The sequence below is a fragment of the Panthera pardus genome, unplaced genomic scaffold (assembly GCF_024362965.1).
Source record: "Panthera pardus isolate Hobbes unplaced genomic scaffold, ASM2436296v1 HiC_scaffold_2, whole genome shotgun sequence".
NCBI classification, from domain to species: domain Eukaryota; kingdom Metazoa; phylum Chordata; class Mammalia; order Carnivora; family Felidae; genus Panthera; species Panthera pardus.
The window spans coordinates 95,375,721-95,392,665 of NW_026526765.1; the positions used below are offsets into that span (position 1 = coordinate 95,375,721).

The window sequence follows — 16,945 nt, forward strand, 5'->3', positions numbered from 1 at the left end:
CTTGGTTTTGGCTCAGGTCATGATCTAACAGTTCATGGGTTCAAGCCCCACACTGGGCTCTGGGCTGATAGCACAGAGTCTGCTTGGGATTCTCTCTCTCCCTCTCTCTCTGCCTCTCCCCAGCTCATGCTCTGTCTCTCTCAAAATAAGTAACTTTAAAATTTTTAAAATGCTATGACAACATCCTCAAATATATCTTTCTGCACACTTGTTTTCTTAGAATAACACCTTAGGAAGTAGAATTTGAGGGTCAAACTTAGTTTTTCAGGATTTTTATACATATTGCCAATTTTCCCTCCAGAAAGGTTTATCCCTGTGTTCCTATCAGCAGCCTGTACAAGAGCCTTCTATCCTTACCCACACTTATCAACACAGTGTACCATGTGAGCCCTGTCTTGAGAGTTGTTTTTAGAAAATCAAAATGTGACTGAGCTAGTTGTTAGTGAGCTCACTCTCTCAGATGAAATACAGTACTTGAGATTTATTGGAATTCTCTGCTCACAGAGTACTTCTCTGATAATTCGACCACAGTGTTTACTTACTGCTATTTAACATTATTACAATTAGCATTTACTATGCATCTTCTGTTTGACATTAAGTTTCTTCAAACACAAACTAAGTCTCATTACCTTAGTATATACCACAGCGTTGAGTCAATGCGATACAAACAGATGGGGTAATGGTAGAAATAACATTTTTTACCCCAGAGAGATCTGCGTTTAAATCCTGGCTTCATCACTTACTAGCTGTATGAGCTTGGGCAAATTACTTCTCCTACCTTTCCTAAACTTGAAGGTCATCATCAGTTAACAAGGAAATTAATAATGTATTTCCTAAGGCAGCTGCATTGCACTATGTGTAAAATGCCTTGTACAATACTTAGCAATTAACAAGTGTTCCATATGTTCGTTCTCTGCCTTTTCCTTTCTGATGTTGAATTAACCTTGTAAAGTCCAGACTTTAAGGATCTACAAATCCACTTTGATTGATTCATAACACTATAAATAGTAAAGAGAGAAGGCATCTCTCTAACAATGATTATCTCTGTAAAGTGTAACGAAGCAAAATTGATGAGTTTTCTGGTTATTGTTCCCTGCATTGCTCAATTGTTACTTATGCTCTCAGTCAACATCTACGAGTGTGTGCTATGTGTTCCAAAGAAAAATTACACACAGACCCTAAACAAAACAGAAATGAAGAATGAAATCCTTTTTAGAATGCCATGATCGTGTTGAAACCTAAATTGAGAGAAAAGCCATTCACCAAACTGTGCTGACAGAGCTGTTCCAACTGTATATCCCAGTGGCTGCAGAGACATCATCCCTGGCTCTATTCTGACTTAGAGCTCACAATTATTGCAGAGAGCTTTAGGACTAGTATATTTTAATGAAACCCTGAGATGTATTCAAATACTTTTCTAACAAGAAAGCTTTTGACATTTTCTGACCCCCTGAGGAAATGAAAGACACTAATGAGATAGGTGTAGTCCAGACTGAAGTTCACTGTCAGTTTTAAGTAAAAAAACAAAGCACCAATCAAGGAGAGTTATTTGTACAACTGGGAGTACACCCAATTAAGGTGTAGGTGAGGAGTGGGCACTGGAGAGCAGCACTGCTAGACGGCAGCATGGTCCCATAAAACTGCTCGAGTCAAGGGGTCCTGACAGATCATACTGAAGGGAGGCAGGGGGAAGAATGGACACCCCTTCACACTCTACTCTGTTCCAGGAGCATGTGATATCCTGGTGCGTTCATATTTTCACTTACTCCTCCCCATACCCACAACTTTCAGAGTGTGAGGCTCAAAGAGGTCATGCAGCTCTCACCAGTATATACTGGAGAACTTCTGCTAAGGCTTTAACAACTCTCCAGGAGAGACTCAAAGACAGTCTGGGACTCTGACTCTTGAGGTCAATCCGAGATTGATCATGAATGTTTTGCTACCAGCGCCTGGATGGTATGTGCTAGAGTTGGTGTTAGGTCCATAACCCTGTGTTCAACAGAGTTAACATATTTGCAATAGGGAGGCATGTGGATGGGAAGGATGAGTTTCTCCAGGTCTGAAGCAGGCTTTTAAAATTTTGCTGGAGTAAGTTGTACTGATAAGGTTGAATGGACTTCATGGTCAAATGGGTTTCAATACTGTAGCCATTGATGTCCAAAAGATTCCTGATTGGGGGAAATAAGCATTTCTGGAAAAGTGGGGCATGACTCCACCTTAAGGGGTTCTTTTGGCTAGCTCTGAGGAAGGGCACATATGGAGCCAAGGTCTGCAAGAGAAAAAAAATAGCTGCTAGAAATGTTAAGAAGAGATTAAAACACTCTTGTGCAAGGAACAAATTCTCTCAAGCTAGCTTTGAAAAAGCACTTAAATAGGACTTATCTGAAGGAAACAGAGATTTCTCATGAAATCCAAGGGCAGATGTATCCAGGCCTCACAGGGAAGAGGAAAGAGGAAATCCATCATGAATCTTGTCCCTCTGTCTCTCTCTCCTTTAGCATGGCTTCCTCAGTTTCTCTTGCACATGGCCCAACATGGTTGCTACCAAACGGTACCTTCAATCCCAGAGTCTACACGATTGTCTTGGAGTTCTTATGTTATTTCTAACAGTTATTTCCCAAGGAGATTAAGACATAAACCAAAAACAAAAGCAGAGGATCCTGGCTTTCTGAAAAGGTGTTTTATTGCTTCTCCCTCTTTCAACACCTCTATATTCCAGGGAACACAGGGAAAGGGCGGGGAAAGCAATACAATCTCACCTCTGGCAGATGTCATGACCTGCCTTGATGAAGGATGGGGGCCTTCCTGAGTGACAGGATAGATTCAGAGGGCTTTCACCCTCTTACACCTAGGTAGACAATAGGTGTGCTTGCAGAATTCTGAGACTGAAACATTCCCTGTTTGGGCTCTATTTTGAGTGGACTGTTCCAAGGTTTTAGAAATCCACTTGGGTGATACTACACTCAGAGTTCTACCCTTCCCATCTATATGGGATCTCCTCCCCACCCATATTCTATACTCTGGGCTCCCTACCTTGACGGATAGGCTTATTTAGTTCTAAATCGGATTTTTTTTTCTGGATACCAACTCAGACCCCAAGTTATGCTCAGCAATTTTGGCTAATTTCTTCTTGGACAGTTTATAGAAATAAATTTAGAATTTTTTTGACTAATAGGAAAATTAGCTACCAATTTTTTAAAAACATAAAAGCCAAGATATTATTAAAAATATCAAAATAAAGTTGAGATCTGAACCCCAACCTTTTGTTTCTAAAACTAGCTAAGTAGAATCAGTGTCTCCATTTCCAAGTAACCAGAAAAGAGAATCTGAGTCTCATTTCTCCCCTTGGTCAGGGTCATAGTAGCCCACCTTGTGAGTTGAAGATAATTCCCCAAAGGAGGACTGACCTAGGTATATAGACTAAAAGAATTAAAAGGCAATTAACTTTCTAATAATGGCAAACAGATAATTAATGGCAACAGATAGATTTCAATAGAGCTCTGAAACCCCAAAGCAGAGATACCAAGATGTACAAGACAGGTTACAGTGAGGCCTAAATTAAAGACTTGTTCCTATCATAAAATGGAAAGTCAAAGCTAGAATAAACAGTGATAGTCAGAGTCAACTGATATTTAATGGGAAAGGGTACTTCAACCTCATATGGTTGTACTCGGTCATTGCTCTGTGTTGTATTTCCAAATAAATTCGTATTTATTATTATTTACTAATTATTATTATTATTCCTATTATATTAACTATTTGATTTGTTTCACTGTTTAAATAAAGCGTTGTCCATCCATAGAAAAAGTAAAATCTCACACATCATGTATTCAACATTCTGAGGATCAGGTAACAAAACCTGAAGAAATCTTAGTCCAGTGTCTCATGCTGTTCCAGTAGACATGTGACTTCCTTTGGACTGTCTAGCATCTGACCTCTCTTCCCATTTGGTGAATTCACCTTGTGGGTCCTAAAGGTGACAATGCCAGATATTCTCCCCATGATGATCTTCACACCCATTCCAGACCGACTTGAGAGCCACTGATGAATGAAATAAATGGTAGAGATCGTCATTTTCTCTGGGGGTAGCAGTTGTTGCAATCCTGAGTTACTGGTATGAAAGTGGCAACAGTACAAATTGTGACATCTAGTGCCCAGTAATAATGGCAACCATTTCCTTACCCAAGAACTTTAAAAAAACAAACCAATTTATTGAGATATAATTCATATACGATATAAGTCACCCACCTAAAGCGTACAATTCATTGGCTTTTAGTATATTCATAGGGTTGTGCAAACTTCGCCACAATAGATTTTAGAACATTCTCATCAGCCCAAAAACATATCCCACACTCTTAAGCATCATCCCCCAATCTTTTCCCCATCTCTCTCCCAGCTCTAGGCAACCATTAATATCCTTTCCATCTCCACAGATTTGTCTCTTCTTGACATTTCATAAACGTGGAAGTATACAGTATGTGGTCCTTTATGTCTGTCTTCTTTCCCTAAGCATACTGTTTTCAAGGTTCATCCATCTTGTAACACAAATCCATACTTCATTCCTTTTTATGGCCAAATAATATCCCATGTATGAATATATCATACTTTCTTTATCCATTCATTGTTGATGGACATTTCAGTCATTTCCACTTTTGGGCTCTTATGAATAGAGCTGCTATGAACACTTGTGAACAAGTTTTTATGTGGATGTATCTGTTCATTTCTCTTGGGTATATACCTAGGAGTGGAATTGCTGGGTCATATGGTAACTCTATGTTTAACAGAGTTAGAGGAACTACCAGATTGTCTTCCAAAGCAGTTGTATCATTTTACGCTCCCACCAGCAGTGTATGAGGATTCTGATTTTCCCATATCTTCACCAACACTTGTTATTGTCTTTTTGGTTACTTTAGTAGGTATGAAGTGGTATCTTATGGTTTTCATTTGCACTTCCCTGATGGCTAATGATATTGAACACTTTTTTCATGGGCTCATTGGACATTTGAAAATCTTCTTTGGAGAAGTGTCTATTCAGATCCTTTGCCCATTTTAAAATTAAGCTATTTGTCTTTTTATAATTGAGTTGCATAGTTCAGACTAGTTTTGAAGCATGGTTTTAAGGGTTGTTCCTAGCCATCTAAGCTCTCTTTTCTGATTTTCTCAACTACCAATATCCAGCGAATAGGGTCACTTTCAGCTTCAATTGGTCACAGCTTGCTACGCAACTCCAAAACTGACTGACCCTGACTCTGGAACCCAAGGTAGTTCCCCTTACCTGGAGAAAATCACTTACATGAGAATTTCCTGGCAAATGGAAAGCTGTTCAGAGGGAATGTTGTTACTAAAGCCTGGGTTTCTGAATTTGTGATTCTTAACTCTTAAGCTATGCAAACTCAGTCCAAGGGAACTTGTGGGATTGACAGGTGGAAACTATGGCGGTTTGAGCAGCAGGTAAGAACTGGAGCAGAGAGAAATGGAAAGAAAACTCTAAGAAATGGTTGCCACTTCTTGCCATTTTCTTCTAAGATTAAGTAGGCCATTGATTCTCCTAAGTTATTCAGATCGTAAGGCCCCAGTTTTTGGTGCAGGCAGTCACCTCTCTGCCTTGGTCCTGCAGCCACAGAGGCTGTGTTACCCTGCATCTCCTGCCAACTAGGTCAGTATCTGGGGATTTTCTTCCAAAGTATGTAAATGGATAGGAATCCTATCAGTCAGTTTAACTATACATTTTTTTTTTTTTAACGTTTATTTATTTTTGAGACAGGGAGAGACAGAGCATGAACAGGGGAGGGTCAGAGAGAGGGAGACACAGAATATGAAGCAGGCTCCAGGCTCTGAGCTATCAGCACAGAGCCCGACACAGGGCTAGAACTCACGGACCGCAAGATCATGACCTGAGTCGAAGTCGGCAGCCTAACCGACTGAGCCACCCAGGCGCCCCAATTTAACTATACATTTTATTATCAGGTGATTTTGGTTCATATATCAGCACTGCCAACTTTGTGTATGTTGCCTTCCCACCCCTGTTTTTGTATCCTGGATTCTTGGAGTCAGGGAGTCAGAAGAATATCCCTCCCTCCCTGAGTAATGAGTGATCTGAGGCCAAGGGCTTGGAGAAAGTGGTTTTCTGCAGTGTCCTGGGTAATCTCCTTAACTCACTCCTCTGAGCAGGACCGAAGAAGCATAATTGTCACTTCAGTGGGCCTTTGGTGCCCTCTTACTCCTAAGAACCCACCTTCCCCTTTCTGGTGCCCTCTTCTCCCAGGAAAGTGTTGTAAGGTCCTGTATTTGAAGGGATTTGTTCAAAAGGGAATCCAATCTAAAACAGATGCTGAAAGGTTTCAACTTTTAACCTTCTCACAGGTGGTAGCATTTCTGTGCTTAATCTATCTCTGTTGACCTGCATTTTTGCCAAATTCAAAGACCACTTGTCACCTCTCATGTTCCATGCCCTTGTCTTGGCACCCAGGAACAAGATGATTTTTTTTTTTATTAAACGATTTTTTAAATTATTTTTTTAACGTTTATTTATTATTGAAAGACAGAGAGAGAGCGTGAGCAGGGGAGGGGCAGAGAGAGAGAGGGAGACACAGAATCTGAAGCAGGCTCCAGGCTCTGAGCTGTCAGCACAGAGCCCGATGCAGGACTCGAACTCACAAACCGCGAGATCATGACCTGAGCCGAAGTCGGACACTTAACTGACGGAGCCACCCAGGTGCCCCTCCAATACAAATTCTTTTAAACAAAGGTATTACAGTAATTATCTATTAAACATTTATCATATGATCCCATAGAGCATGTAGAGAAGTTATTTTGGTGTTGCTATGTTTGACCTTATGAAAATTCAATCACACTAGATTGCCTAATGTCTATTTTTAAACATAAGATCTACTTCCCCTATCACTAGGAAACTTAATATGCTAAGGGGCTGGTCAGGATTAGCTATTATGCAGATTTTCTGGGTCTTTTATGCTTTACTTTTAAAGGTAGAGGTAAATTAAAATAGTTATTTTTAAAAAACTAATTTATACTCAAATAAAAAAGAAATTAGCTAATAAAGACCAGATATGTGTCCACTGTGTATACAGACATACATCTTGAGGTGAGCACTGAACTCATGAGAACCATTAGGCTAGGGTTAGAACCCTACCACACTTACGAGCTGTCTGACATTAGATAAATTACTCAGTATTGCTAAGCCTCCATTTTCTCTTTCATAAACGGAGATGAAAACAATGCCTATATCACAGAGTTATTGAGAAAATAACTCAAAGTAACACGTGACAGTGCAAGGGATAGACCAACTGTTCCTTGAGCCAATACTGGTTTCGCTTCCCTTCTCTGGGTCTCTGTTCACTCATCAGAAACATAAGTCAGGGAAATGAAGCTAAGGCCCCATCAAGGTTAAGTGCCATCAGCAGCCAGGCTTTCCTGCCAGCCTTGGACCACAGGACACTGAAATCTTTTTCTGTAGGCAGAAAGAGAAGTGCTAGCAAGGTGGATCCAGAGACTGACACAAAGACTCTGAGACTTGATGGGCTGGCGTACTAGCAGAACCCCAGCTAGCAGCCGCAGCTCCCCAGGCCCAATTCATTTCACTAAAGCATTCGATTCAACTAATTACAGGTGAGATTGCTTGTTTACTGGCTGCCCTCTCCAGAGACTAAACTCTAAAGATAAGGAATTGTGTTTTGTTCACTCATTCTAAGTAGGTCCTCAATAATTTTCTGTTGAATGAATGAGCCTCTTTTCTTATAGTACAGACATTCCTGAAAGTGAAGGTGTCATGAGCTTAGCTAAGCTACTCCATGGTATTGGGGCCTCGGCATCCATTTTGTTTGGTCAAGTGGCCTTAAGCTGACCAGCCTCCCTCATGCAAGCACATATCCTAGGTAACAGTCTGAAGAGTCACGTGCCATTGGGATTTCCTGATATGACTTCCCTGACAGTTCTTGTGATCAACAGTCTCCCCCACCTTCAGTGCCTCCCCTAGATAAGACCGCAGTGGAATTTACCAAAACCCCACTAATTTTAGTTCAAATTGACTGATCTAGTCATAGCCCAGGAAACCCAGAGCCCTCCACTCATCCTAATAAAGGCATGTGTCCTGGGTCTTGACTTTCTCTCTGCTTCACTCTGCCTTCACCTCCCTTGTGGCTATGAACTTCCTCCAGGGCTTGTCAGTAATAAAGATCCCTACTGCAATTTCTTTTGTGGTCTTCTGTCAAACTATGGCTCACCATCTGGCACCCTATGGCTCCACTTAACAAATGTTAATTTAACAAAGTCATAACAGGAGGAAATTAATCTTATTTACAAATCAACAATTTTAAGTGTCCTAGTGAATTCAGCCGTTAAGAGGAAATTTGTGGTGAATGCAAATGTGTTTAGCATGTGAATTTATTTTTAAAGACAAGCATATGCAAACTAAGAAAATATAGTAATGGCTCAATGAGAAGGCTCTGAGCTGTTCAATTTGGAAGACAACAGTAGCATCATTTAATATTCCCACATATCTTGGACTTTATCAGATTAGGATGTGGAATTTTGGAACTGAATACACTCCAGTTGCCTTAACAGAGGACTTTTCTCTGGGCAAAAAGCAAAGCCTATTCTTATCCTCCCATCTATGATCTGGCCGGAGGGTCAGCCTAGGGGAGGCTTTCCAACAAGTCACAGAAGGTGGGAATGATGACTGCAGACATCCTAATTGAACAATCCCTCCGTACTTATCACTGTCCCCTCCAAGCTACTGTGTTTCCAGAGTCACTGGATATTGTCAGTTCCTGGTAAATGAATGGTACCACAATTCTACCTAACCTAACAGGTTCAACATCCCAACTAAATTTGCTTCTCATGGGAGTCTGATGACTTGACATTCACTTGCTTATTCGTTCATTCGGTTATTCATGCCACTCACTCATTCATTCAACAAATATCCTCAGTCTTGGAAATGCTGAGTGCTTCTGGGTGGGTGAGAAAAAGAAAGCTTAGGCAGAGGAGCAATTAGCAGCAGCAGGAGAGCTGGAACTAGGGTCTAAGGCAATATCTAACCGCATATTGTACTTGAAATATCTTTTTGCCCAGCTGTGGCATTACCTCTGCAAAACCTTTTAAGTCTCATTTTAAGAAGAATATATGTCTTTTCTCTATTCCTTTGTTAAAATATCCTTAGTGTAGTGCTTATGACATTATGACATTATGTTGGAGCTAACTGCTTCCCTGTGCCAGACTGTGAGCTCCTTGAGAGAAAGAACTGTGCCATGCAATCACCTTTATGTTCCTAGTGTCTAAGGTTGTATACACATATGCAACTTTAGTGGCAGTTCTGTGGATTCCAGTGAAGCTAATGGATGTCCAGGTATTATCAGGCCTGCACTAACACAGCAGCTACCAACCACATGTGGTTACTGAGTACTTGAAATGTAGCTGGGGGGAAAAATTGAGATGCATTGTGAAAGTAAAATACACATCAAATCTAAAGGCTTATCATAAAAACGTAAAATATACCAGTAATAATGTTATATTGATGACATGTTGAAATGATAATAACTTGTATACTGGGTTGAATAAAATAAATTAAAATTAATTTCACCTGTTTCTTTTGACTTTAAGGTGGCTATTAGAAAATTTTAAATTACATATGTGGCTCACATTATATGTCTACTAGAGAATGCTGGACTAAGCCAAAGATTACTATTTCAGGTACAGACCACATCCCGTCTCTTATACCTGATTCTCTAAGTTTTCTTGGTTGGAAGGGGAATTTGGCTATATTGTCTGCACTGAGTCAAGGTTTTCACTAAGCCCAGGTTCAGAATATCCAGGAAATGGATACATTTCTTTTGTTTTTGTAAAATTCTACAGTCAATATGTCGTACACATTAGTAGGTTTGCTGTTTAAAAAACAACAACAACAACAACTCTTGCTGTATTCCTTAAATTGAGTCAAAGTCTAACCAAGGGCATGTAATGCTCATGCAGCCAACACTTAAATAGCTCTTCAGTTTCTGGCTCCAAGCGCCTGTTTTATCCTCTCTCCTCCCTCCGTCTCTGGCATCCTGAGCAGTCACCCCTCCCCTCGCAGCTCTTTCCACTGACCTCAAAAGAGGGCTGGCTCAAATGACACACTTGTCAAAACACCTGGGTAAGCACAGCAGTGGGAGCCATCATATAAATAGATACATGGAAACAGAGTGCTCCGTACTGATAACAAAAACCACTTACAAACTCCCTTCACCTTCCAAAAGTTTTGTTTCTTACAATGATTACTTAAATGTAAATGTCACTAATAATTTTAATTCTATCAGCTTACACAGACCTATTTTTATACAGACACTGGCAAAACTGCAATTCAAGAGGATTTTTAGGTTTTGGGTACTGCTGTGGCAAAAATCCTTTGTGCTTAAACAGAGAAATTAAAACTGAACAACAGAAAATGATCCAAAGCAAAAATACTGAAAAATTTCTAAGTGATCTGTCAGAAAGACTAAAAGAGTCCAGCTTCACTGCTCTGCAGTCAGAAAAATGCAGAAATAATGAATGCACATTTACATATTTCCCACCATACAGGACACCATGAATTTGAAACATTTAGCACAGTGTTTGGCATATGGTCGATGTCCAATAAATATCAATGAGTATATGAATGTATGGGCCCTTACTATTTAATGGAATACCGCAACCACCATGTTTTTCTTGTTTGTTTGTTTGTTTGTTTGTTTGTTTGTTTTAAACCTTGAGTGATTTGGTAGACTGAGTCCAGCTTCCTTTTTCACTCAGAATAAAATGTGAAGTCCTTACTATGGCCTGCAAAATGCTACCTGATCTGCAACCCAACTACCTCTCAGACTCCCCTTCCACCTCTCCACTCTCATTACTTACTCTGCTCCAGCAACCCAACATCCTTGTGTCCTCAAATCAGCCACACATATTCCTGCCTCAGAGCCCTGACACCAGCTCTTCCCTTTGCCTAGAATCCTCATTCCTTCAGTCTCCGCTCAAATGTCACCTTATCAGGAAAGCCTTCCTCACCACCTTCTCCAAAGCAGCGAAACCCTTATCCTGCTACACGTGTTCTCATACCACTTGTTGTCACCTGACATATTTCATATTTGTTTATTTGTCTCCCCAGACTGGAAAGTCACTCTCAGGAAGACAGAAACTTCGTTCATTTTGTCCGCTGCTGTATCCTTTGTGCCTAGAAAGTGTCCGGCACATAATAATCAATCAATCAATCAACCAATCAATAAACATTTGTTGAAAGAATAAACTAATGAACATTAGACTGGAGCTCAGACACCTGGATTAAGTCCCAACTCTACCACTAAAAAGCTGTGTGACTTTGAACAAATGTTCCTGACACTCAGTTTCTGAATCTGCAAAAGGATTCTCTGGGAACAGAAATTTCTAAAGCTTCTCCCAGCTCTGAAATCCTGCAGGTTTTATAGAGATGCTTTTCACATATAACTTTGGTATGAAGTTTTAGCAACACAAAAATATTTTTTTGATATCCACAAATTATTAGCTTTCTAGGCACTTTTAGCATTGAATACCCTGCTCCAAAGCCCCTTATGAAGCCTTCTCCAACCCTTCCAGGCAGGATGGATTCCAGGACTTTCTCCCTACTTTGAGGTACTTCATAAGGACCTTTTTTCCCCCTTAAATCACTTATAAAGTTAGTGACATAATTATGTTTTTCTGTTTCTCCAAGTAGAATATGAACACCATGGGACAGTAATGGATTCTTAGTAATTTTTGTATCTCTAGCACCTTGCATGGTCCATGGCAATCAGTAGGCATTCCACGAATGTTTAGTGAATGAATACAGGAAAATGTCAAAGTGGAACAGGATCATTATTCTTTGAAAACTGAGACCATTATGCTCCCCTCATTGATGAAGGTGGGCAGAAGAAGTAGCTTTGCGGCCAATAGTGACTCATCTGATGACCAATGATGATTCATCTGAAGGGAGATAAGAAACTAAAATTTATTGGGAACCTACTAAAGGCAAGTACTCTTACATTCACATAGTTTATGACAACCTTATACATTATACATTCCTTATACATTAGGAACTATTACTACCATTTTACAGATGAGAAAACTGAGGCTAAGACAAAATAGGGAATCTGCTCATGATAGAATGGCTAACAGGATTCACACTCAGGCTTTTTCATGCCACATATCATATTCGTATCACTAAATGATACATCAGGAGGGTAGTTCTCTGATCCGATATAAACATTGGTATGTGTAATGGTGAGCTTGTCTGCACTAGAAAAGCATTTTTATAATTAAAAGGGATTTTTTTCCCTTGATTCAGAAAGGTGGCTATACAGAAAACTCCATATACCATTCCTGAAATGTTCTTTATTAACGTTTTATTATGTTTACTATGGTAACCTTTATTAACTTTTTAGGAAACTTTACTAACCTTTTAGGCCTATTCCCAATACATATTTTATTTTACAGTGAGATCATTCTAAATTTTACAGTGAACATTTTTTTCCTATTCAATATATACACTTTCCATATTTTAAGAAACCTATAGTAAATAGCATTTTAATAATGGCTTAATAATAATACATAAAGTAGATGTAATAGTCATTCTGTTACTATTAGGCTATTTCCATTTATTTACTATTATGTGCCTCTTAATTAAAAAAAAAAAAAATCAGTTTGTAGTCTAACTTCTGAGAAAGGTTCTGACCTCCAAGAAAATGCAAACAACTTTTCCATTCACGAAGGGGGAAAATTTCCACTATTATGCAAAAAGATGAGGTCTTTCCTTTTGCTCTACGAATTTTTCAAGGCAGAAGCTAGTTGGAGCCATTCCAGTCTCACCTACATAAAGGTCTGTCCTGCAAAGGAAGGCAGGTGGTGAAATTCCAGCAGTGGCTTGGAGGAAACACCCAGGCTCACCTCCTGGTTCTTATAATGACTTGCCTTATACCCTCAGGAAATTATACAAAGCCTCAGTTTCCTCATCTATAAAAGGACAGTCATCTCATCGCGTTGCTGGGAGGGTTTAAAATGAGAAAACATACGTAAACACTTAGCACTAAGCCTGGCACAGAGTGAGTGGACCCTCTCATAATTGTAAATCTTTGGCAGAAGAGGCAAGAGGAAGGGGTGAAGAACCATGAGACATCATTCCTACCTCCCATCCTTTACAAGATATTCCAAGTCCTCACCTCTAGCCTCAGAAGAAAAAGAACTTTAGGCCATATTTGTAAACGTACACACAACAAAATGGTTTGATTTCTAACAATACTTCAAGGTAGTAAAAAGTCCAGGACTCTCAGTTCCCCCAGGAGGTCCTGCCCACTGACACTTCTCTACCTTTAGCCTCCCTGCCATCTCCTTTCCCTTGGCCCTCACCATGGTTCAATCTCTACACACCTTTCTTCCTCTTTGCTACTGTCTCTCTGATAGGAGCCCTCCTGAAAACCAACTTTCTAATCTGCCAATCTGCTGTCAGTAACCTTCCCCTAACTCCAATGTGTTTCCAATCTTAGTTAAATCTTGCTCAGAATTACTGATTTCTTGTTACTCACACTATCAAATCCAAAATGTAAAAGTGTGATGGTTTACAAAGCCTCAGCGGCCAGCCACCTGCCCATTTCCTCCTGTTTCCCTCACTCTACTAATTCCGACGCTGGCCTTGGTGTCCACCTGACCACCTGCAGTCAGAGCAGGCCGAAACTTACTGCAGATAAATCCTATCTTTACCCGAAAAAGGCAAAGGAATCCCAGCGTGGTGTTTGGAATCATTGTCAGCTGCTCACATTGGAGTTTTCAAATTCTCTAGGTGGTAATTTCTGGTTGGGCTAAGATATAAGGATCCCCAATGTCACTTAGGGGAAAAGGTTCTAAAGGCTGAGATTGACAGATTTCCCTTCTCAGTATTGCCCGGGAATCACGGGTGCCTACTCCCTCCTCCATTTCCCGCAGGTGCCTTCTCTTCTGCCTCTCCTTTCTGCATCTTTTGCTTACTCTCTAAGGCCCAGGTCATGCCCACTTCCTCTCAAGGCAGTCACACATCTACATACTCTCCTCCGAGCTTCCACAGTATGCACGGTCTGTCCCCCCTGCCCCTCTCATTTCTTTAGCACATAGACTCATATTCCCCATATTGCTCCCTAATTTCTTCCATAAAGTCCTTGAGGGCAGGGACTGTGCCTGCTTCCCACTCGGCAATTGCTTGGTCAATATGTAACCTACATTCCAGTCTTCTTATCTGACTGACCATTCAGCTTAATCAGTGCTACTCTATGGGCTACTTCAACTTCAGCTCTGCGGGCTTTGGTTGGACAGAATTTTTAACTTTGAGAGGGGCATTCTGAAATGTTGCACATCGATCTGTCACCTACAGAGCCTTTCTACTGAAATTAATAGATTTCGGAAAGGACATGACTGACTGACAAAACAAAAAACCAAAACAAGCAAACAAAACACGACTCTCTCCCTTGTGATTTCTACTGTTCTCATTTTAGGGCGTACATGAAGAGAGGGAGGGAGATGGAAGTAGAAGGAGACCCATATTTTTATACAATATTACCTAATTGCAATCACATTCATTGAAACGATATTTGGAACAATAGTGGGGAGAAAGCACGATTTTAAGAAGAGGGGTTATTGAAAGTCAGGCTTCTTTCGTCCAAAGAATTTGTAAGCCTTTGTACCAAATTAAAGCTCTCTCATAGCGATCTGGTCCAGGGCTGGCTTCCAAGAGACCTCCGGTTATCTGAAGGTTCCAGAGCAGCCTTCTCCGCCTCCACCCCCACTCCGTACCCCCTTCTCTTCTAGCTCGGGCTTTCAAGATTGTTCCTAAGCCTTGGGCCAAACATGAGCGTTTCAGCACATTCTGTGGTCAGGCAGGACCCTAAGTAAATCCCCGGGAATAAACAAGAGCAGCAAGTCACAAGTTGCTGGGAGGGAGGGGGGAGTGAAGGAGGGAAGGGGGGCGGTCGTGAACTTTGCCGCTGCAGGCGGGCCTGTCACTCCAGCTGACAGCAAGCACCTTCACCTTCAAGTTCCTTACCACGGCAGCACGCCCTGAGACAAAGTGCTGAGCTCGGAGGAAACGAACTCTAGCGCAGAGAAAGAAAAGAGAAGCGTGCGGAGTCGGCCTGCGAAGCACCTGCCCTCGCGGCCGCACCTCCAGGCCCTCGGCCGGGCCCGCGCTCGGGCTGCGGCCTCAGGAGAGGGGCGCACGCTACCTGGCGTCCGGCTCCTCCTCCGACTCGGCGGCCGTCTCGTCCTCCTCGTCCTCCTCGTCCTCGTCGCTCTCCGGCCTTCGGGTCGCCTCCTCGTCCCCGTCGGAGCCGAAGGGGCTCTCCGCGGCGTGGTTGCTGTCGCTGCTCGCCATCGTGCCTCTGCCGGGCCGGAGCCGGAGCTGGAGCCGGAGCCGCCCGCGCGCGCCTGGTGTTCTCCCTCTGACTGCGCCTCTGGCCCCGGCCCGGCCCGGCCCTGCCCCGGCGCGCGGCTCGGGTTCCCGGCCCGGGGGGCGGGCTGGCCCCGCGACTTTAAATAGAAGGCGTCAAAGTTTCGCCATCGAGCTCCTGGGGCCCGGGCTCAGCTTCTCCTCTTCCCCCGCGTCTGCCAACTTCCCCCCGCCCCCCAGCCCTCCCCACCCTTTTAGGCGGATCCCAGGCGGCCCTTTGGGCCAGCAGCGATCATCACTCCGAGGGGGACAGGCTTCAGCTGCACCAGGTTGCTGAAAGGAGAAAAGGCACCCAGCCCCGCCTCTCTTTCCCCCAGTGTGGGTTTGGTAGGCCGTGTGTTTGGCACAGAACTTCTTGGTAAACCTTTCATCCCAACCAAATAACTACTCCTTCCTGAGCAGAGCCGTTGCTAGTTCAGGCACACTGCGAAGGGTCTAGCTTTCATTATCCCCTCACGATTCTGCGGTGGTACGTTTAACTGCAATGCTGGTTTTCTAGATCAGAAACCTGAGGCTCAGAAGAGCTTGGGAAGCTGGCTTGCTCAAGGTCTCCCGCCCAGTGTAAGTGATCCAGGGGGAAACAGCTAAGTCTGCCCTTTTCATAAGCCCAGTTTTGAACCGTTGTTCTTTCAGTATTGGCTCCTTTTATGTTTGCATATGAATTGTGTATTCTCTTACCCCGTGGCCCCTAGCCTGTTCAGTCGGGACATTATCTCCCCTAATATCTTTGAAGAGAAATAATTTTCCCCACTTTGGTCAATGTCTAAGTTTTGTCTGAAACTCAACCCAAACGCCCTAGACCTTTGGCTGGATCATGTCATGCCCATGCTTAAAACTCAGTGGCGTCCTTGTGCTCAAGGACGAAAGCTCAAACTCCTCGAGAAGATGAATGCTGGATAACAGCAGCCCACATCTGTCTGGTTTCTTCTTTAGAAGTCACGATTCTCAACATTTATTAAGCCACACCACTGTACCCTTATTTACACAGTTCCTTCTGCCTGAAAGGTTCTTCCCACCTTTATATACCTGTGACTCACCATTCAAGATCACTACCTTTCTCTGAAATGCTCAGGTTAAATTCAATCCTATATCCAAATCATGTGTCTGTTTCCCTCTGTACATTTCGTAAATTTGTTACTCATTTTTTTCCCCACCATCCCCATCTCTTAGGGGCCCAGAAGGAAGCAAAGTACTTAGCACATAGTAGATGCTTAATGAATATCCCCTGAAGAGAACAGGACCAGACCTGCTCAGTACATAGAACAGGTAGAGAGATCTTTATAATACATATTCTTCTTTTCATGAGGATGATTTTATGGCTAAAATAGACATTTATTTTTAATTACCACAAATTCTATTCACAGAGTTGTTAAATATGATGAACATAAGTTAGGTTGTATTCACCAGTTACACTAGATTATAGGTGTACCTTAAGTCTGTGAGGAAAGAACTGCAGATAGTTCAGAATTATCAGCTGGTATGTGTGAGAAGGGAAGA

General features: G+C 42.0%; 1 protein-coding gene across 2 annotated transcripts in view; it reads right to left on the reverse strand.

The window, feature by feature from the left end:
• The window catches only part of CMYA5 (cardiomyopathy associated 5), a 90,940-nt gene extending 75,350 nt beyond the window's left edge, over positions 1 to 15,590 (reverse strand). Inside the window, exon 1 of one of the 2 annotated variants that reach the window (XR_002083921.2) lies at positions 15,225 to 15,590. Coding sequence is in view for 1 of the 2 variants with exons in the window: in XM_019462904.2 (XP_019318449.2) it covers positions 15,225 to 15,373 (149 nt within the window). In the remaining variant the exon portion in view is untranslated. The remainder of the gene's footprint in view (positions 1 to 15,224) is intronic. The other variant, XM_019462904.2, reaches the window with a different exon arrangement.
• Between the last annotated feature and the right edge of the window lie 1,355 nt (positions 15,591 to 16,945).